The sequence below is a fragment of the Paralichthys olivaceus genome, chromosome 11, assembly GCF_024713975.1.
Source record: "Paralichthys olivaceus isolate ysfri-2021 chromosome 11, ASM2471397v2, whole genome shotgun sequence".
Taxonomy (NCBI): Eukaryota; Metazoa; Chordata; class Actinopteri; order Pleuronectiformes; family Paralichthyidae; genus Paralichthys; species Paralichthys olivaceus.
In genome coordinates this window covers 8,384,891-8,408,113 of record NC_091103.1, presented here as the reverse complement: position 1 = coordinate 8,408,113, position 23,223 = coordinate 8,384,891, and the positions used below count along the sequence as shown (strand labels likewise).

General features: G+C 40.0%; 1 protein-coding gene across 3 annotated transcripts; it reads left to right on the top strand.

Annotated features, from left to right (window-relative positions):
- The first annotated feature begins 344 nt into the window (after positions 1-344).
- Positions 345-22,702, top strand: LOC109634635 (beta-galactosidase-1-like protein 2). 3 transcript variants are annotated; one of them, XM_020095302.2, is made up of 19 exons: positions 345-817; positions 3,050-3,238; positions 3,769-3,837; positions 4,227-4,322; positions 5,151-5,259; positions 5,828-5,920; positions 6,096-6,177; positions 7,420-7,484; positions 8,207-8,291; positions 11,814-11,957; positions 12,652-12,732; positions 15,190-15,296; positions 17,746-17,892; positions 18,181-18,252; positions 18,588-18,666; positions 18,819-18,906; positions 19,496-19,610; positions 20,256-20,372; positions 21,300-22,702. In XM_020095302.2, exons 1-19 carry the CDS (start codon positions 711-713, stop codon positions 21,381-21,383), a joined length of 1,929 nt encoding a protein of 642 aa, XP_019950861.1. In that variant the 5' UTR covers positions 345-710; the 3' UTR covers positions 21,384-22,702. The 3 variants fall into 3 exon arrangements, with proteins under 3 accessions (XP_019950861.1, XP_069390128.1, XP_069390129.1); XM_069534027.1 differs by having other exon boundaries at positions 363-817; positions 18,181-18,261; XM_069534028.1 differs by lacking the exons at positions 11,814-11,957; positions 12,652-12,732 and having other exon boundaries at positions 363-817; positions 18,181-18,261.
- Positions 22,703-23,223: the final 521 nt, after the last annotated feature.

Here is a 23,223-nt window from a genome sequence, read left to right as displayed (position 1 = left end):
GTTTGGGTACAGGGATTTGCTGCCTCAACACAAAACGCACTCAATAATAACATTAAATAGGACACATGTGCAAAACATGAGCTTTTGTTCACATCTGTCTGTGCCTGCTGCATCACCCCTCACTTGAATGCTGCAGAAATTCTGTGTTGCTATAAATGCATCTGAGGCTCTGCTGTGTTGTACATATGTAGGACATTCTCCGGAGATCATGTCTGAAAACGGCTTTAAACATCCACGAGAGGCCACGACACTTTTCACTTTCTGCGTTTTTTTCGAGCAGCGTTCCATTGAGGACGGTCCCTAAAGGCGGAGAGCGGTTCAGAGCAGTGACGTTCAGGTGTGCGTGCGCGCTCCCGCTGCTGTGAGGACGCGCCTCCTCAGGGTGGTAAGTACATTGGCAAGACATCATCACACAGTGTCTGTCCGGTTGTGGACACTGACCTCACCGGGGACACTTAGACACCGGGACAGTGTCTTCTTTGAGCTGAAACGTTAATCCCGGAAGTTGTAGTTCTGAGGAGCTGAGTGAACATGGGGTAGCTCAGGTGGACAGTTTGACAGGCTTCACGAACTTCAGTCCCCGGGACACACTCCGTCAGGCTGAAGTCCAGAGGGTCGGTCACACAGGAGCACAGAGAGGAGGAGTGATTTACTTCGTGCTGTCCGGAGACACGTTCGGTCGCGTTGCGCTCACTAGAGTCGTGTTTCCAATGGAGAGCTCCTCTGTGTTTGGTGTTCGTCTGCCCCTGAAGCAAAGGTACTTTCTGCTGCTCTGCATCGCTGCGGGAGCCATCATCACTTATCACAAGTTCACGAGGTAAGACAGCGGACGATGTTCGCATTATATACACGAGCTGTCAGAAAGGTTAACTCACTGCTCTCGTGTTTGAATGTGTTTCTGGGTTTCCTTTGGTCGTGTTGCTGCCTCCCTCTGATTTATTGTAAACTGCATGTGACCCCCCCCCCCCCCAGGCTCACCTGACCACCCAGGGTCCATTACAGTGACCTTATTAATCATCAAGTTGCTCCACGTCACTTTGTTTGCTTTTCAGGTGTGAGTCTCAAATCGCATCTGTTCCTCTGATCCTAACATATGCAATATTAAAAAGACATCAGCAGTAAGAAGTAGAAATATAAAAGAAATATATAGAGCAAATATGAATAGAATTAAACTAATATATACAGTGTAAAGAAATATATCATGTGAGAGAATATGTTCAGTGAATGGATTGCACATGAGCAATTTATATTGCACAGTTGAGAAGTGTTAGTCCGTAATGGTGGTGCATGTAGTTTTTGCTTAAAGCTGGTTGTACAGTCTTGCTTGAGTCATTGCTTGATACAGTTGTAAGCCTGCCTGTTTCCTTGGCCTGTGTCAGGCCTTGTTCCATTACCTCAGAGCTCGAAATTACGAATTACGACTGTTGCTGTAGTTTATCAGATGGTGGAAGTAGAAGAAGACATGTCAAACATTGACTCCCTCTGGCAGGAGGCTGCGGTACTCACTCCTTTTTTTTTCCCAACTGCTGCTGGCCTCATCAACAAGGCCTGGGACACTATCACTGGCCTGCACTGATGTATACATACGTCTGTGGCACTTTGACTCTTTAACTTCCTGTGGCAAATAACCAACTAAGTGTACTTTGCACAATCCACTCTCTAGTGCTTACTTACAACATATTGCCCATATTGCAAAACCCACCCCCCGCACTAAGTTTTTTTACACTTAAATTGTATTTCCTATTTTTTTGTATTTATAACTATAATACAAATACACCGAAGCGATGTGTATGTGTAACTGCTTTGGAATAAAACCCAATTCTGATTGTGAAACCTGGCCCATAGACTGCCCCGCCCCTACCAACTGCTACAGAGCGCTGGTCGCCTGTTTATTCAATGTTTTATTGATATTGAGCATATCTCTCATACATTTCGCACAAAACTTGGCACTGCACTTTCTCGGGCAATTTACAATAGACATGCCAGGTGTGAAATTGATAAGACAAAGACGAATGGTTCGCAAGACATGCGTTCCACATACAGACAGACCTATGGAAATAGTAGGTATATACATGTATGTAGCAGCTTATGTACACTGTATGTGCAGGATATGCATTGTTGTTTTTCATTTAACAACAGTAACAAACAATACTGACCATTTCAAACACTATCATTACCTGGCAGACACCAATGAGGGAAAGGCAGGGAAACGGCTTTGATGCCAATCTGCAGGGTTCTCCATTCACATGCGTAAATTGTTGTGGTTGCAACAAGTGAAATCAAAGAAGGAGACACAGGGGCTTGTGAAAATTGATGCAATTATGGTACATATTAAAAAAACTGAGATATGAATTTCAAAGAAGAAAATAAACTCTCACAAAAAGGGCGTTGTTTTAATAAGAGGCCAAAAGGGAAGGTGCTTCAGCAGCGTCTGGGGTCTACCTGTGCATGAGCCTGCTCTCAATGCTGATTTATTTACATACTGTGCAGCGGAGGAGCCCAACCCGACCAAGAAAGCATGTTTTGTGTTGAAGGCGCACACCTTCCACCGGGCCAGGTTTTGTCTATGCTGCTCTGAATACATTCAAACACTGCGATAACACATTGAGAGGCACACCCAGCATAACAGCCACCACATTTTTTTTTTATTACAGCTAGTCTACCAACTAGTCTGGCAGATCTTAAATATGACGGTTGCTCAACTGTTCCTGCCTCTTCCCCCCACTCTCTTCCACCCACTTCTCCTCTCTCCCTTTTTTTTACTTCACCCCAGCCGGTCAAGTCAGATGGCTGCTCACATTCAGTCTGGTTCTGTTGCAGGTTTCTTCCCGTTTAAAGGGAGTTATGGGAAATGTTGGGTCTCGACCTCAATACAATTATGTTGTGATTTGGTTCTATACCAATAAGACTGAATTGAATAATTTCAACATCTGCCTTGAGGGCAACATCTTGTGTTTTAAATGTCTTTTTCTCCATTTCCTTTAGTCCATTTGCACTAGCTTAGTGAGTTCTTTTTTTAGGCTGTGAATAAAAAACATTTCCCCCTTAGGAAATACCCTGTTGAAATCAAGAGAATGAGCAGGGTGGCGGGTCTGACAGCCAACACGTCCCAGTTCACTCTGGAGGGAAAACCCTTCCGCATCTTGGGGGGCTCCATCCACTACTTCCGTGTCCCAAGAGCCTACTGGCAGGATAGACTGATGAAGCTGAAGTCTTGTGGCCTCAACACCCTCACAACGTAGGCTCCCACTGCAACTCATCGCTGGTTGAATGTACTGAGCATCAGAGTAGGGCTGGGCAACATGGCCAAAAATTGTATCATGTAAGATGAGATGGTATAAAAATGTTTTATCTGGATTATTGTGACAGAAATGATCACGGTTATCAGTATTTTCACAGTATAAAATGTGCTGAAAATGTGTATTTATTAAAAATAAAAGCACCATATAACTCCACCACTCCACCCGCCCCTCTGAGTCACACGTCTGACTTCCCGAATGAAGGTTGTGCTTTGAAACTCTTCCTTATGTGGATGGAAGGACATGTTAAACAAGTGTATATAAATCTGACCTAGATCGACTATGTCTTTTACAAGTCTTCGTTTTATTGCTATTGATAACAATCATAATGCAATAATTATTGTTTTTATTGCCCAGCCCTACCTGTGAGCACTAAACCATGACTTTTATAAACTAGATGAAAGAAAACATAAGGACATTAGAACACATTATAATTTTACATTTGAGTTGTGTGTCCTTTTTCCCTCAGATATGTGCCATGGAACCTCCATGAGCCTGAGCAAGGGGTGTTCAACTTTGAGGATCAGCTGGATTTAGAGTAAGGAACGACGGAGGGTAAAACATGCAGGGAATATGTCGGAGGTCAGATCAACTCCAGCAGATGGCACTGTTGCACTGCAAAGAGGCTGAGCTTGCCACAGTGTTGAATCATTATATCCCACTGAGGAGGTGTATCGTTACGAAATGCTTCTGGTGAATCAGTTGTGCACAATGATTGCTGATTTATTGATTATGATTGACATTGGTCTATCAAATGTTTTCACAATGTGACGTGAACATTTAAAAAAAGTATTGTGAAGTATTTTAAACTGAATGATATTTGTCATTTGCAATGCTTAACATTTTAAGGTGAAAATGTTTTTATGCCACAGCTTCATATTTGCTTTGCAGATGATAAATAGACCCTGTTTTGTCTCCTTCTCTCAGAGCCTTCCTCCACCTCGCATCCAGCCTGGGCCTCTGGGTGATTTTGCGCCCAGGGCCCTACATCTGTGCTGAGTGGGATTTAGGGGGACTACCCAGGTAAAAACCACAGAGCCATGATTCTGCATATCTTTTACAGATTATTTTGGACCTGTCCCGCAGCCACAGTCACACTGTAAAGCAGTATATTAAAATGGAAAGTATGGCGCTGAGGTAATCTTATAAATTGGCTCTGAAATGAATTGTTAGGTCAGGTAATCTGTTAGTTGGCAGTATCTTTGCTGCAGGCGAAATCCATTAAACGATTGGAAATAATTCATGGGCTAGTTATGTGAATTATTTCATGTGCTGTCATCCACTTGGCCAGTTTCACTACATGTGCTGCTTCATACTATGCAAAGATTTTCTCTTTGTGTAATTGGAGTTTAACATATATGATATAAAGGCAACACAATTACACGTACATTAGAAAACATCATCATATTAATTTAACACCACTGTTACCTAGATGAAAGTCACTGATGATTTACCAGGTTTTTACCAGAAGTATTACAGAGAATCTAAATTAACTCCGACAGGCACGTCTCTATGAAAGAATTAATTCATTTATTTCTCCAAACAAAATGGTTTTGGACACAATATGAAGACACACTGGAAGTAGGGTATTTTCGGTGTAGTTTTGCCTTCAGGGAATGTGAGGTTGAGGTATTATTTATTTGATAATCATCAAAACAGTGCTTTGGGGGGAGCGCAGCAAAGCATGACTCCCTCGCTACAGCACTTCGTGATAGTCATGCTTAGTGCGGTGTGGTTATCTTTTTGATGGTTAAAATGTTTTTCAAAACGGGTTCACAGCAGTTTGAGGAACTTGTTTGATATGTTGCCTTTTTGCATATTCCAGTGTTTTTTGTTGTGATCTCTTTTCAGCTGGTTGCTACGGGATAGAAACATGAAACTGAGAACGACATACCAGGGATTCACCGACGCGGTCAACGCCTTCTTCGATCAACTCATCAAGAAAGTTGTTCCGCACCAGGTACTTTTCATTTGAGCACCATCAGAGTGAAAAAAATAATAATTGGAGCTGAATCACATAATATAAAAATGTTGATTATAGAATGAAAATAAAACTAGTAAAATGTGTATAAAGCCATTTCAATTAAAGCCTCTGAGTTTTTATTGTTCTGTGCACACTGATTCTGTTTCCTCTGCCAAGTGGGTTATGTTTTCAATGCTGTTTGTCTCTAAACAAGATTATCCAAATACTACTGAAGTGGATTTCTTGAAACTTGGTTGAAGTGAATAATTTATGGATCTGGATGAAAAAAAACAGGAGCTGATATCTATGAGTTTGTGTGAAATCTGGTGTGGTGTGATTGTATTAAAGGGGACTGTGGGACCTTGGTGGAGGTTCATGTATGTGCTCTGCTATGTGTCATTCTAGTCTGTTCATATTATAATTCATGCAGTTGAAATGTAATCCAAATAGCAGCAAGGTAAAACTATCGTCATGAGAAAAATCGATTCTTCTTCCTGCAATAACCACCTCCTGCAATATTGTGCAATGATTCTAATAATAATCCTCTGGCTTATTTAATGTACAGTTCTCCAAAGGTGGCCCCATTATCGCAGTACAAGTGGAGAATGAATACGGCTCCTATGCTAAGGATAAAGAATACATGCCATTCATCAAAGAGGTAAGGAACGGAAATGTAATTTATTTGAATTGGAACTGGTGACTCTTTGATTAGAGTGCATATATACACCTTTTGACTTTGTTCCCCCTGCTGTGCTTGACTCACTCTGCTTCTGTAGAATTCAACAATTACAGTCATGTCGTTAAGTTGCCTCCCTAATCTCCCTTCTCTCCAGGCGTTATTGTCAAGGGGCATCACAGAACTGCTGATGACCTCCGACAACAAGGAAGGACTAAAGCTTGGAGGAGTGAAAGGAGGTATTGTCAGATCAGACAAACAAGACAACAAACACACACATTCAATATGGATGTTGGTGTGTAGTGTTTTAACACACAACAACAGTTCTGAGCCAAGAGTGACCCAGTGTCAGGCAGCTGCACTTCAGATTCCTCACACAAAGGGGTCTGTGTACTGTAGAACCAGGAAGTGACTCTTTTTGATCACACTCTGGCATAAACAAAAACTGTAGCTGTGTCCCAATACAGGAGCCGCCTCTGAGACGTGGCCAAAGCGGCCCACGAAAGAGGAGGCGTTTTATGACTCCGATGACCACGAAGGCCTAACTGAAACTGAGACTGGTCCACGGAGGATTTCCATGATTGGTGTCACAATCTTGTCCCGCCCTTACCGCTGTTGCCTAGCAACAGAGCTGCAGTAGGACACGACAAGAAAGTTTTAACGTCCCCTTATTTTTTTTATTTTTTTTTACATGTGTACTATTAACTGTTTAGTCGAGTTGAAGTCTGATACTTGCTATCAAAAGTGTGAGCATCAGACATTTTGGTGTCATCGCTTGCCGGCGGAAAAACTGTTTGTCACTGAAGTGCAATGAATGGTGTGATATGTTTGCCTGAGAGGGATCCATTCGTTGGAGCCCTCTTTGCGAGGGGATGAAAGGACGCGTTTGTCAGCCTCATATGAGGAAGCCTTTAAAATGGGACAGGCTAATTGTGTCGCTGTGACGCAATCGGTCGTCAAATGAAGCCTCTGAAGGAAGCGGCCCCTGAATTGAGACACAGATATTTTGGTGTCAGATAAGAATTTCTGATGAATTTTCTCCATGTGTACTTTTTAATGCATATGTATCAGATGAGTTTGCAATATAATACAATGGCGTTTTTCTCTTTATATCTAGTAAACGGTCCTCCTTCATATAATGATTAATGTGTATCTGCATTAATTTTTATAAATTAAACATATTTCTTGCATGCTAAACACACTGAGCTGCATGATGATATTTGCATGTCACACACAACATCATGAACAGTTGACATTCACTGCTTTGTAAAAGCTTCTATATCATTTGTGAACTTCAGATTTATTTGGTTTCATTAAGACACCACAGCTGTGATGTGAAACTAGTACAGACGAATGTGTTTGAGTCATTTATTTAAACAAAAATCATTTCATACAGTTTTATACAGCCAACAAAAGTAAAGTGAGCATATTTTTATATTTGATATGACATGATGATAATATTTAACTTTTTTTGTCTGCAGCTCTTGAAACCATCAATTTTCAGAAATTGAACCTGAATGACATTAAGTATTTGGATGAAATACAGGTTAGTCTTATGTGTGTTGCTTCTTCATATGTTATATGATTATGAAACTCAAGGTTAAAGTTCGATTTGTCATGTGCGAGTTAACACAGGGTCTTCAGTTCAATAAAACCGTGCACGAGAAGAAACAGGTCAGCTCAGCAGTGCAACGATTAAATACAATAAAAGCACAGTAGAAAGAGCTTGATGTAGAAAAAGTCTTCTAAAAACCTAATACATTCAAAGATGCAGCGCAACATTCGAGGATGCAAATGTAGTGACAACTTTGAACTGTCTGGAATATATATGTATAAGTTATTTTACAGAGGTGGGTGAGGAAACAAAGTGCTAACGGGCAGATAAACAGATATGCAGAAGCTTGTTGGACGTGAATTGAATATGACTTAAGAAACCTGACGGCCTTGCTCCTTGTGTGTGCTGGGTGGCTGTGGTCCTTGAACATGCTGTGTGCCCATCATAGAGGCCGCTGGTGGTAGATTTACCAACGGCCGGGAGGTTCCAGTTTTCTGATCTAATTAAACTACAGTATGAGCCCTTGCTCTTTCCAATAAAAAGTCTTTCCATATACAATATTTTGGAGCTGACCTGAAAAATATCTTTTGCTTGTGCAATAATGTGGTCACACAAAGATACTGAAAGGTCATTCATTCTTCTTGTGTTTATCTTAGTGGGTGTTGCTTTCCAAAGCTTTTGTAACACCAAGTCATTTCCTCTTCCCCCTGTAGCCTCAGAGGCCTAAAATGGTGATGGAATACTGGTCGGGATGGTTCGATCTTTGGGGGAACCTTCATCACGTGTATACAGCAGAGGGTAAGACTTGTACAAAGATTAGAATCATTTCCTATAGCGAGACGTACAGGATTCTTGATAAGAGTAAAATAGATGTTCACATGAGGGTACGATGGGATTTCTATCGATGGATTCTTTGTTTTGGCCCTTTCTTTCTTTCCAGGGGGTCGATAATACTGGACAATTTGAGACAGGAGTGAGACAGGTTTTGTGCATGGAGACAATACAGGATTTCTGAAGGTAGAACAGACTTGAGGGCAAAACAGAGCTCTCGAGCCTCAGGGTGAAAAAGGCTTAAGACGTGTTTTTTCAGCTGAGAATAAAATGTTCTCTGCCAAGAAAAAAACTGCATAAGGACACAAATAAATTCTTCATGCTGAGTGTAAAACAGTCGCTGTAACACTATGGTTCCTTCACAGACGGCACGGAGCCCACTCGGTGCAGCTGGGATGTACAGCTTAGCATATGGTCATTTCTTCCTTGTTTTCGTGGCTTTGTCAAAAATGTATATACATTTCATGAGCGGTAGGTTTAGAGCCAGGATGCACAAAGCAGAGCGTGTGTGTCCCATCCACTTTGCTTTGTCTGTTGGCCATATTTGATATTCAAAGGCCACGTTTTTTGAACCACTTCCTTGTACAGGATTTATCAAAGATGCGCTCTGACGATTCTCACTGACTGTGCTGTGTGAGGTGTTGTACTTTGTAGGAGTCACACTCATCTCATGCTCTCACACTCCGTCTGTATCCTCATGCTACACACACAGACACACACTGATTGTCTTGCCCTTGGCTGAATTAAATGACATTTCAGTCGTGTGCCTACCCATTAGTTACCTGTACTATGCTACAGTCACTGGCTGCATGTGTACTGCAGTATCTAGCCTGCATTAGAGCATTAGGCATGACAAAATACATTACAGATAAGCCAGAGGGGTTTTGTCGAAGTGGAGGTTATGTATACACCAAAATGCATCGTGTGTATCCTTGAGGGCTAAAACGTGTTTAGCTCATCTTCTTGACACCAACATTGTTAAATCATTGCTCGCTAGCTGTCTTGTTCTTACTGTTTTTTTTAGGGCACTTTCTTGGCTCCATGTTGCATCAACTGTTGATTAGTGCACGAGTTTGAAACCATTGGCAGGATTGTGTGTAACGCCACCACTGATGGAAATAGGATTCAGATTATATGAATAAACAAAGTAGTAAAACAATATTAGAAGTCCTGCATTTCAAAATCTTACTCAAGCAAAAGTAAATGTATTCTCAGTAAAAAGGTTTCAAAAGTTCTTTGCGTTGTGTATCTTCTTGGTATTATATTACTGGATTTTATTGATGCATCAATTACTGTTGTGACTGGTCCAGGTGGTGGAGCATGTTTTAACCACTTTATGTTGTTGAGCAATAGTTTCCAAAGACAATTCAGAACTACAGTGTGTCGTCACTCGAAGGAAAAATGGAATTTGATTTCATAAAATACTTAAAGCGGGATGATTGACATCAAGGAAATGCTGGAACGTTTTCATCACCTTATTCAGAAAATCAAGGGTTAAAACTCACCTCACTCAATCATAAACTATATTAATTTAATTATCACAATAACTAGTAACTAAAGCTGTTGAATAAGTGTAAAGGAATGGAAGTAAAGTACCTGCAATCTACTTAATTTCTTTGGAATGATGTAAAATAGAAAACGAGCATTCATTTAATTTCATTTTGAGAAGCCGTTACCAGTTTGAGCTTTTTTGCTTGAAACCTCCTTCATGTAATGTAACCAGTGGTTACCTCAAATCTACTCTGCTTTCTATCCAACACCTGCCATATGACATAGTCCACAGGCTACAGCCTGGAGGGTGATATTTTTAATATAATGTACTGTCATGACATAAACGATAGCACCTGTTTCACAATTGTAAAGATTAATGGCAGCCACACACCCTGCTATCATCATCTGGAGTGCTCTCAGAAACATCTCATTTCGAGAACACAGAGCAGAGCCTGAAGCCATCCCACATCATCACAAAAAAAGAAATGAAAGGGCCAACAGTGTTTATCTTCCTCTCTGTGGGATCCTGAAGAGGAGAAAGAAAAGAACCTCACCATGCAGGAAGTGTCATGGCTATGAAATGAACGCTGGAATATTCAGAGGGGCCTCGTGTCCTTGACAGTTCAGTGCTCTGCAGACTGCAGCACACACCCGGCACTCGGTCACAGCCAGTGGCACCACCGTGAAACCAACCGAGTCGGGCTCTGTCACTCACCATGCTCGATTTTTATTCACCGAGACTCGTGCCCTTGATTCAAATAATTAAAGTCAGTCCAATTGCTTCGCCCAATTTGAATTCTTAATTATTTGCTCGGACATGTTCTCCTCAAAACACAGGCAGCTAATTCTTACAGGGAGGTGGGCAGTTTTTTTCTAGGTGTGAGTATAGCCCCATAATGAATTATAGTGACCTGTAATAAGTGTGGCTGAGGTCCGACCATGTTTTAATTGAAGGGGAATTGAGGGCAATAGGATTATTGAAACATTGGCTCCATAGTTAAATGGATTTTTTCCCTCATGTTACTCATGGGTCTAAATGTGTAGCTTTATTTCCATTATTCTCAACTTTGCTCACTGTTGAAACCTAAATAATTAGGTCATTTCTAAACATGGGTTCAAGGTGCTATGTGTCACTTCTCTGCCAACAAACATGCTCTTGCTGGCAGGTGTTGGTAAGCATCACTTGTCAAGAGCTTAAGCTGTCTGTGCTGTTACAAGATTAGATGTTATAATGTGCCCTCAGAGCAGAGCTACCATACACTGTATATATATATATATGGATAAAAAGACCCCTACCCACCTGGTGGCTTGCTGCAGTATAGTTTATAAATACTGTCTCCTCCATGTTAGCAGATGGGACATGGACCAAACTAACGAACAACGTATGTGTCAAATTTTTATTTGTCATTTATTATTCTTTGTTGTATTTATCCCATTGACTTTGGTTTTAATTGATTATTTGATGCTATAAATGTGGTGAAATGTCATGATTGACTGACTCCCGATTGTTTGAGTGCTTACATTGGTAGGACTTTGCTACCGCTGCTTCATCCCCACCGCTACTACACAGATAGATTCCAGATATGCTACGCTGGTTCCAAATATGCAAGATGGCAGCGTTACTATTGGGGATATTTTGACTTCATTTTTAGATAGTAGGAGGAAGTGGAGACACATCGTCCAGCTACATCTTGTTGGTTCAACATGAGAGGATGACACTATAATGACTCCCCATTGCATAGTGGTATTATGAGATGGGATGGGGGTAGCTAGGTAGCATGCATCCAAGTTAGGAAAATAAGTTATAGAAATTATAAAAATAAAAGTTATAGAAAGAGAAGCAAAACAAGGGGAAAGCTCTTTGGGAGTAAAGGTATTGAAATTGTTGCTAAACTAATGAACGTTGTTTCTTGATTGGTGAGTTAATGTTTCTGCTGTTTTGCATCTTTAGATTGGACTTGTTTGTTTCACTTTTTTCACATCACTTTTTTTTGACAGACATGATACCTGTGGTCACAGAGATACTTGTAATGGACTTGTCCATCAATCTCTACATGTTCCATGGAGGGACAAATTTTGGCTTCATGAATGGAGCATTTGCTGTTGGAATACCGGCACCTAAACCTATGGTAACAAGCTACGGTATGTGTGATGAATCTGGTTTCAATCAGCGTTTTGCAACATTTGATTAAACAAAAGTTGATTGTTCAGGTCTTATCTAGATTCATGCCCCGAAGATTCAACGCAAAGAGCCAGGTACGCATTTACAATCCCTGCCATTTATACTGGTGTAAACTCTTATCTGTGAAACCCATTGATGCTGCACAGAAATGTGCAATGTACCAAATAAAAGAAATGTGAAGATAGGTTGATGAAAACACGATGAGGACACTTTAATATTCATAGACGATGACCTTCGGCTGCTTGGACATTTGAGTATGCAATGCACATTAATTAATTCATTACCCAATAAAATGCATTAAGAATGTACATTTTTGTGCAATGGGTTTTATATCCTCCTTTAGGGTACTTAACATGGCAATGACCTCATTCTTCAGTAAAGAGCAGAAATCTGCAAAGTGCTCGACAGTAGGGACGTCCACCTTCGACCTTCTGTGCTCTTCACACTCGTGCTTACTCATCTGAATGCAGTTTTACCTTTTCGCTTCAGAAACGGCACCAATTTCTGTCAAGATTACACAAAATGTGTCTCGGCCAGCTGCTGTCTCAAGATGTTTGATAGGAGAGCATGGTGAAATCATCTGCCACGGTGAGAGGCATGCCTGCCTCTCGCTGGCTCCTGAGCCTGCTGTTCTGATAGCGCATTATCTTTCAGATTACGATGCTCCATTATCCGAGGCTGGGGATTACACCTCCAAGTACCATCTTCTGAGGAATGTATTCAGCCACTACCACAGTGAGTGCTGTATGTTGTTGCTGTGACGGTCCCCCACATCTTCCCCTTCTCTTTTCTCTCCCTTTATTTTCACCCCCCCACTTTAATTATCCATGTAGAGTCTGTTCTCCGTTGGCTAAAGCAGGATAACTTTGCATATAATTACAAGCATGGGTTTTATATGAGGGTTTTGTAAGATTTTTGTCAAAATCAAAGACCCTCAGTTTCTGCCCAGTGTGAAAATTACATCCTAAGCTTTTTATCATGTTTATGGCTCATGCAATTTATTCTATTCGTAAAATTAGGCTTTTGTGTTGAGGAGGTGGGGGACTTTCTTTTGGCAAGCACTGGAAATGTAGATTTTTGGCAATCTGGGTCCTAATCCACAAAATAATAATTCCTCCAGCATTGTGGTGATTGAAGATAGTTTGAAAGGCTCCCTGTGTGTGATTCATCTTTATGTTTTGTAGTCTGCTGAACAATGAGCAGTGGCCTGGATATGACAGCCAGTCTGTGTTCTATAGCAACCACAAACACATGACCCAATTTTTTTAATTAGATCAGCTTGATATTTCATTATTGTTTGGTTGTCAAATCATGTACATTGTGTCAGTTACTCTTTGCCCTGCGGTGATGTTTTTGCATATCTCACACTGATCTGTCAAAGGTCTAACACTTGTGTTTGACAACAAAGAGGGTTCTTAAAATAGACTTGTGTCCTACATGCTTTGGTTTTTTTTATAATTTCAAATATGTCAGAAATTGCAAATTTCAGTTTCTAATATAACAAGTCGCACAAGCATCTTTAGCCTAAGCAACCTGTCTGCCATTATGCTGCTCTCAGACAGGAACTGAACTCCGGATGTTCTCCTGAAGTTATCCGCTAGAGCTATATGTGAGAATGCATATATATTTTACAGCGTGAACTCATATGAGAATACAGCAGGAAAATGTTGGGAAACATGAACAAAACTTAGAAAGGCAATGAGATTCGAGAAATGGTCATGGTAAGGGCACATGTGTGTTCTAAACAAAAACAAGTTTGTCCCCCAGCAGAATTTATAAAGCCCCTTTTCCACTGGTCAAAAAACAACTTGCTTTTGTATGCAATGGGTTTGGATGGGATCGGCAATCACTCCCAGTCAAATGAGTCTGCAGTAGACATAGTTTTTAACTAGCTCCGGCTCAGATTAGCAGTGCTGGAAACAAGACCCCCGGGTGAACGCTCTAATTTGGGAAGACTGTGAGGTGAGGGTGCCTCAGTTTTCAGTGATTTTTTGATTTTAAACATGATGAACGGGGAAATCCCACTGGGCAATGGGAAAGGAGGAGTCAGTCGCCTTTTTAAGAGAATTTAGTCAGATTTACATAAACTGTGTATATCTTGTAATTTTAGTGTAGAAGAGTTCTGCCTCCTCCTTGCTCTATCCAGACACCACCCCTCACCTGAACGTGTCTGACCTGGACAATTTCTTGCTGTGGTCTTCATATGTGAAAAGCAAAATTCAATTGGGTCATGTCTCCTCTGTCAAGAACCAAATGGGTATAATATTTCATTATTGTTGGAAAAACTCCAAATCCGTAACATAACTCTATGCAAGTGTTTCGTTGCACATTTGTTATATTCTACATATTATATACAATACCAAAGGCATTGGCTTTTAAGCATTTAAAGAGCCATTTTGGAGAAAGGTGTTGGCAATTATCCCCCAAGCTTTCCTTAAGTGTTCCAGCTGTTAGCACTTGGTGATAAGGAAACGCTGTCAAGCCTTATCCAGAGGGAGCATTGGTGTGTCTGCATGCTTTAACACCTTTAAAAGCAGTTAGGGGGCATGGGCAACTACTGTCAACCCCTGTAAAGAGACTTTTTGTAGCTTAGAGCACAATCTGGACGCTGCTGTGGAAAGTAGGATCAAGTTCATGTTGGAGAGAATGAATGAACTGGTTCATTTTGTTAATTGTATTGCTGCTATATGACATCATTATCATTATGGCACTGCCAACAGCATCACCATCAGGTGCTGTATTCAAAACCAGTTTATGTTTACAAATGATAGATCATCAAAGACGATGCAGTAGGAGAAGACTGCCAGCAATCTGTGAGCCTTCCTTCACAGAAGTGTTGTCACGTTTGCAACTGAAAAGAACCATGTTTCAGTTTGATCTGGACGAAACAACCTCTTTGTGTTGCGTTAAATATTGGAGAGATGGTCCAAACCATGAACCTTTTACCTCTGTTATTTAGGATTAAACTAAAATTTCTGTAGGGATGAACCAAACAAGATAGTTGTGAAAGCTTGTTGAGCAACAAAGGTGTATATTTTAAGGTGTGTGGTTTTTCCATGTATTTTCATGGTCAAAATGTTGTATACATGGAAGGTTAGTTTGGGGCTCTAATTAAGGATCAATAAAAAGCATAAATTGATATAGAATCAGAAAAACTGCTATCTAGCCTAAAGTTTCCTCCTGGTTTTTCAGTCCACCCTCTCCCTGAACTGCCTCCTCTCCGGGAGAGGAGAGCGTACCAGCCTGCTGTCGTCCAGCAGCACCTGTCTCTGTGGGACATTCTGCATTTCACTGACAAGGTAAGCTACAGCAGCAGAGAGAGAGCTGAAATTCTTGGCACAAAATCAATAATTGATTGAAAAATGTCATTAATTACCACCTATACAATCCCATCATTTAGAGTCAAAGAAAATCGGTGGTTAATTATGTGGATGTGAAGGCTGATGTGGTCTTTGTACGCTTCAAAATCTAGTTTCCTTTTCAAACGAGATGAATATTGCATATGTGGATTCAAGCTGTGATTCACTATGACTGAGGTAAGATGTATTAACTCTACCCATAGTTACAGAAGCTCCTTTATCGCATCTGTGTAGTCATCACAAAATTTCTGTTGGCTTTAATTATCATAAATTAAATCTGCTTAGTAGCTATTAATCCAGCTATTGCAGTTAGTTGTAGTGTTTTTTTATCAGCACTAGCGATTGATGAACACTCCAGCATTTGCTTAAAAAAGCATAAATAATCACTGTTGTCACCATCACTCTTATACCTGTTTTCTCACTTATTGATTTATTGTTTTTTATTATTATTGTGTCGTGCACAGGCTTACAAAACATCATTATTTAAAAAAAGAAAAAGTCCAAAAAAAGTCAAAAGAAACCAGAAATCAATAACAACATTTTTCCAAGATTTAGAAAGGTAGTCAACTTATGACCATTAAAAGTAAACTGCCCTTTCTACACTCATAATTAGCTCATAATTTTAAGGGCAAAACTGAAATAAATATGATTAATTCTCTATGTGTGGGTGAAGCTGTTTTCAGGCACAAAGACCAAAAATCAGTAGAAAATTAGGTCTGTTGACGCTCTGACGTTTGCATTTCACATGTGAAGAACGCAGTAGGAGATTGTTTGGGTCAGACTAGTTTGGCAAGAACAGGAAAATGTCTGTAACATTCAAGGAAGGAGTGGCCCCTGAGTGAAGCATGCTGGAGGCAGGACATGTGAGAAATCATCTGCTTTTGTTGTCTTCTACGTGTATGGCCGCTCTTTTTCACGCTGAGGTATTTGTATTGTTATGTTACTTGGGGTCAGGCACAAGGATTTCCAGGCGCATTTAACTCAAACATTTGCATTCTTATGTCCAGCCCCTCTGGAAAATTTCAGCAAAATGTCTGCATTTCATTGCATGCCTGAAAGCAGCTCAAAGGTCACCTCCTCTCACTCTCTCAACATGGCACCAGTGGCCCATTCACAGACAAGAAGTAATCAAGTGTGTGCACCTGTGTTGAGTGTAAAGTATGAACAGAAAATCTCCCCATGCCAAACACTAAGCAAACAAAAAGATTGGTTAAAGAAACTGAACGGAAGGTGTCATCTTGTGTTTATTACTTTAATACCCACCATTATAGTCTAGCCATTTACACCAAGCTCTCCAGTGGCATTGATATTCATACCAGATGTTGCACATCTGTCAGTTGCTGACACCATTAATTATTCACCTCCTGTTGCAACAATTTGCTTCTCTCTTAGATGAGATGACAATTGCTTTGCCCCTGACCGGCCACACGCCCTTGTTTAAAAGGAGCATTCTCTCTTCAGCGGCTTCAGACTGACGGAGCACAACGTCTGAGTTTGATATTGCATCTGTATGTTTGGAGGAGGGTGGTTAATCGTGTCGAAGCAGAGGGTGTTTATTGTCTTGTGAAGAGCGAGTAATGCACCTCCCGAGGGTATGCAGAGACAATGTGGCTGAATGAAAGGATTGCTCTGATTGTCACACATGCGAGCCTCATTAGGTTTGATAGAGCATCACGTTCTGTAAGGAGGAGATTGTGGGGCAGAAATCGTGAAATGCTGTCTGTTCTGAACGGTTGTGAGATTGTTGGTTTTTACTGTAAATTCACAAAATATGAATTTCGGCAACACTTTTAAATGGAGACATATGTATAGTGCTTTTTGAGATTTCCCTTTCCTCTAGTGTGTTCTTTATAGGTTTTTTGTGTATGTAAAAGGTCTGCAAAAGGTGAGCGCTAAAGGAAGCTCCACACCATCTTTGCTCCTGAAAAGCCTTGTCAGGAGTCCGGCTTGACATCGCAATACTCGATATGTGCATAATATACAACTAGAGGCTAGTCTGGCACGATCCTTAATAAAGCCAGGTAAAGCAAGAGTGGAACCTGACATTTCCTACACGCACTGGAAGCTGTTGACCAATCACAAAAAGTAGGCAACCTCTAGGAGACAGTAGCTAAAACTGAAAAAAGTAAATTATTTGATGGGGTGAGGTTGAAAAGAGGAGCTGCAGCAATGGACAATATAAGGAGAATGGTGTATTTTGTGAACATTAGAGCATACATCGTGAAAACCTTGCTTTAAGGCCAGATCATGAGCTGTGAGTCAGAGGCTGCAACCTTCGCAGTCTGCATTTGAAGACCAATCTGACAAATGCGTCCTTCAATACCTGTTTATCGTGGGTCTTTATGTGAACAACCCTTGTAAAAATCTGTCGTCTTTTTCCTATTTTTAGCCGTTGAAGTCAGAAAAGCCAATAAACATGGAGAATCTCCCTGTCAACAATAACAATGGTCAGTCGTACGGCTACACACTGTATGAGACCATCATCACCAGAGGAGGTCTCCTCAACTCGAAGAACAACATCAGAGACAGAGCGCTGGTGAGGAGGGGAAGACACACGGCGACGTAACGCTTTTATAATCACATTTCACAATTTACACTTTTCTTTGTGAGAACGTTTGCACTCGGAAAGTTGTAATCTGCTTGTTAGAAATGACACCCTGTACTTGTGGAGGGCAATTAACAAGCACAAGCTGCGACCAGTTGCTCTGGTATTAATGTCACCCAATTTTATGGCAGTTCTCAAAAGTTGAAACACAAAAAACTTTCTTTTGTGGTTTCAAGTTCATTTTTTGTTTTTCTACATTTAATTTATTTTTCTTCCCAGGTTTTTGTGGACAAAATTTTTGTTGGTGTCCTGGATTATAAAACACAAGAGCTGGCACTTCCTGATGGGAAGGTATCGCATGTGTGTGTGTTTGTGTGCGTCCCTTATTCAGTTTACGTGAAGACGATAAAGTTGTTAATACTTAACAACATATGGCATGTTAAAGCTTAAGATGATGCTGAGAGATGTTTTTTGGTAACAAGGTCTCAATATTAATTTAACAGTTTATGTCATCATCAGTTAAATGCAGCTTTACAGTTCAGACTCAGAACAGCCTCGATCACTAACTCAAGTCAGACTGGTTGGAAGAATTTTCCACCTCTGTTTGTATTTTGTTAATTCTTTACATTTAGTGTAGTTGCTGATTCTGAGTTATGCTTCTCACACACCTCATTCTCCCACTGAAGGGAAGAAGAACTCTAGGTTTACTGGTGGAGAACTGTGGAAGAGTGAATTATGGGCAAACTCTGGATGAGCAGCGCAAAGGTACAAATTACTCCCCAAACTGATGGCTTTTTAAATGTTCCAGCCAGCACGAGTCCTCTTTAAATGATCTATTTTTCATTAGAGACCTTTTCTGAAGCTAAGCGTCTTAAGATGTATTAGAAAGCTGAAAGCTGCTCTGACTCACCTTTCAGGTCTGGTCGGAGATATCGAGTTAAACAAGGAGGTCCTACGAGACTTCATTATTCATAGTCTGGATATGAAGCCAGGCTTCCTTAACAGGTTTGTGTCTTTTCAATTATGGTCCACTTTCCCTCCATCTTTGTGTTTCTCTGTCATTAAAGCCGCTTGACTCTGATTCAATCCAGCTGATTATCTCCCTGCATCACACAATTACAATGGTAATATGATGGAAAAACCAAGGAGTCAGAACACAGCCTCCCAATTCAGTATCTCATGTTGAACATTTTGAATTAGTGGTGCACCCCGAGGTGCAAATGCATATCCTCATGATGCTTATGACTAAATTCTAAAACCCTCACCTCATTTTTAGGTTATATTGGTTGCCTGATATTTGCTCCACTGATGGTAAACATCAGTTATTACCTTTTACCCAAATTTCTACATCACCATCCTGAAAATGTCAAGGATGGAAGGCGTCTATGATGGAAAGTAACTGGTCTTATATGTCCAAACTTTCACATTTGACACATGGACATTTACTGCAGCCAGGACACTGTAGGACTGACATGATAAACAACAGGCCTCCTATGAGTAAACACAAGGGATATTTGTGCTTTATAGTAAGGAAATGATTGTGAAAAGTGTAATCTGTAAGAATTGTATTCTATAATGTTTTCTCATTTTACAGAATTGAGAATTCAGGCCACTGGAAGTCTATGCGAGAGCAGCAGTCCTTCCCAACCTTTTTCCAGGCCAAACTCTATGTGAACGGTTCTCCTAAAGACACCTTCATCAAACTCCCTGTAAGTCAGACACAGAGGAGCTGCTTATGCAGAACAGCAGAACCACCACAGGCAGCTCTGCCAAACATTTTGATTTAGGGTGACTGATTCATGTATTTTATTTGACCCTGAGTACGTACAGTTAGTACGCATTTGTATTTGTTTGTATACCTCTGTCACAAAATCTGAAATGTCACAATAAGTTTTCAGTCATGTTATTATTTTGGCTTAGTTAATACATGCATGCAAATTATAATGTAATTATAATTTATTTTATTATGACTCAAATGCATTTCATATATTTTGTACAATATTATGTAAATAGTATTTATTTTGCTTGTCTTTACAAAACATCTGTTGTGAAAATGATCCCATTCTCATGCAGCTGTACTTCATGCAGTCATTGCTTGGATCAGTCAACTACTCGACTGATCATTTCAAAACTGTTAAAGTCTCAGTTTTTCTCAGATTGGAACTTTCCCACATTTTCTGGTCAAGAGTTGTTATTTACAAGTCTGTATTAGTCACAAGATAAAAATCACATTAGAAGTGAAGACTTTCTTGTGTAGTTGATAGTTATCGACATGTTTCTTGGTTTTACTCATTACAACATTAAATTGGCCTCACCAGTCTGTTATGATGAACAGTGACTGTTTGTGTTAACAGGGATGGAGTAAAGGAGTCATCTTCATCAATGGCAAGAATCTTGGACGCTACTGGTCCATCGGTCCTCAGCAAACTCTCTATGTCCCTGGTCCCTGGCTTCACAGGGGAGACAACCAGGTACTTCTGTACTATGTTTTTACGTATACCTGCAGGTGGTTACTCGAAGAGTGATACTCAAATCAGTCACTGTAGCACATTTTAGTATTTTGCAATGGCACAACTATCTATCCTTGTAGGTCATGCCCATGTTAGCATGCAAATATAATTCTTGAAGATTCTTTAAACATTTTGTAGCAATCCAATCCTGACTCACAATGAGAAATGACTGTCAAATTCCTCACTACTTATTTTATAATAGAGATTAAATTCATTATGGTTCCAACTAATGATTGTTTTTATTATAGATTATTATATCATATAGATTATTATAGATCTTAAGAACCTTGTTTGTTGATTAATCAGTTGTTGGTGGTTTTGACGATCAAATGTCAGAAAATAATTGAATGTGTTTGCTCTGGTATTAATGTGAATTGTATTGTATTGAACGTGTTTCTGTTTCACAGAGCCCATTGTTTAAAATGTCTTGTTTTGTCTTATCAATAGTCTAAAATCCCAAAGTGCATAAGCAAATGTTTTATTTTTGTTTGATAAAAGACTTAAATGATTTATCAGTGAATGAAAATCAAGCCTGTTAGACTTACTGGCAATCAACTAATCCTTCTGGTTATATTTGTAGTATTTAAAACAAAGTTATGTTATCTAGCTCTTCGACTCCACTAATGCAGCAGAGTAAAAGCATATCTCAGATCAGTAGTTACAGTATTATTGCTACAGATATCCATCACATTATAGCTGTAATGTTGCTGACCTCTGTGGCACAGAACACCTGAGGCTAAATATTCTACATCTCTGCATTTCTCACCTTTTCTTAAATTGTCTTTTCTGTGATTGTACATATATTGACATTAGTGCTCAGCCACCCACTCTCACTGTCCTCTCACGACTTTGCTTAACCTTTTTATTTATTTTTTTGCTTCATCACAGGTGTTACTGTTTGAAGAGCAGGAAACAGATGGTAAGGTCCTGTTCACCACCACCCCTGACTATGGCATGGCTGTCGATGTCTAGTATGGACTGGTGGGCGGATGAGGAGAGGAGGATGATGGGAGAGTAGCTGGGAAGGTCAGAACTGAAGCATCAGCCGTGAGTTCCATCTACACGGGCACCCCACACGTGGCCGACACCAGCAACAACCACAAGTGATACGTCAGTAAACGTGACATTTGGTGTTCTACCAGAAGACGCAGCCGCATTATCAGCTTCCTCACATCAACTTCTCATTTTAGTGACTGTACTCATGACACTCTGTTGAATAATTTCTATTCAGTTTAGCAACAGTATCATTAACGTCCACTTATACACTCCATAATTTGAGACCGAGAGACTGGGAAAGAGAATGATCTTGATTATAATGAAGTGTTAGAAACTCTCCTTCTTTCACAGACTTAATTTATACACTTTATCCAGACTGTATTCATAGAATGTGTGAATAAAGACTGCTGTGACCTCTGTGTCAGTAGTCAAGGCCAACGAAGCCCCTGAACTGCTTTATTTATCCCACATACTGTGAGCCTGTTTGCTTGGTTGCTTTTTCAAATTTACCTTCGTATTAAATGCTGTGAGCTCATGCAGAGGAGTCAATCTTGCAAGCTGTGTTTGAAATCTTTTTTTAAATTCTCATCTGTTGTCTGTAGCGCCAACCAGCCTGGAAACCGACACAAATGTGTTTTTTTTAAGGACTGATGCCATGGTGATACTGTGCTGTCACATTTGAAAACTAGTAAGTGCAGGCTAATGACATGATATGCATGAGTAATTCCAATTTAAGAGGTTGTCAGGTTTCCCATGCTGCTGAAATCCTGGAGTGGATTTCGTCAAATAATTCATTAAAACAAAATTTACAGAAAACATGAAACACTGAATATAGTACAGTCCACATGTCTGACCTGGCACGTGATAAAATGCTGTTAAATACAATGTAAACTGACTTCAAATGAAATTTTACATGAATTACAAAACATCAGTAACTGCATGAATACAACAAATGCTCAAGCAAAACTTACTTGTTTTAAGTACCTACATAAAGAAAGGGTTTGCACTTTGGTTATATATTTTTTTCCTCCTTAGGCAGACGTTTTTAATACTTTCTACCTTGATAGCTATGTTTTTTTTTTTTTTTACCATATCATCACATTTTACAAGCTAATTTAGTAAATCACCAGTGGGAAACTAGGTAGTTGTAACAAAGACATTTTGAATGTACGATCTATCCATCTATTCCATCCACTTTAGGTTTAACGACTGTGCAAGAAAATATCAATTAATAATACAAATGGATCAATTTGTAATTGTTGAGTGTTATTTTTATAAAAAATTTTCAACTGTTCCATTTTTCTCACATTTTATGTAGTGGCAAAAACGGTGTACAACGTGTATTTGTGTGAGGAACTTGGCTCCACAGTCCAAATGTGTCAGATCTCAGTTTGCAGACACACATCATACAACACAATGAGTAAAGACTTCCACTGGACAGAAAACTCAGGACCACGTGAGGTTTTTTTTTCTCAGTTGTTTATTTCTCTTGATTCAACTAACATCTTTCTCTGAGACAGAACTGCTGTGGCAAACAAACAACCTTAACAGTCACATGCATAAAATGTGAATCACATGAGGCTGGAAGATGAAAGTGGGGATGAGGAAAGAAGAGAGGACTTGAGAGGTGTGTGTGTGTGTGTGTGTGTGTGTGTGTGTGTGTGTGTGTGTGTGTGTGTGTGTGTGTGTGTGTGTGTGTGTGTGTGTGGTGTATTGTGCCTTAGAGAAGCCCTCAGTGGGTAATGATCACTAACTGACATTAAATATTGGATAAAAATGCACTGCTGAAGTTGATGATGGTTCTAGTAGACTAATT

Bases quoted from the DNA above. Each gene is read 5' to 3' on its own strand.
- LOC109634635 (XM_069534027.1), top strand. From the start codon at position 711: ATGGAGAGCTCCTCTGTGTTTGGTGTTCGTCTGCCCCTGAAGCAAAGG. The intron at 11,958-12,651 runs GTATGTGTGATG...ATTATCTTTCAG, and splicing joins ACCTATGGTAACAAGCTACG to ATTACGATGCTCCATTATCC. The intron at 18,907-19,495 runs GTTTGTGTCTTT...CTCATTTTACAG, and splicing joins AAGCCAGGCTTCCTTAACAG to AATTGAGAATTCAGGCCACT.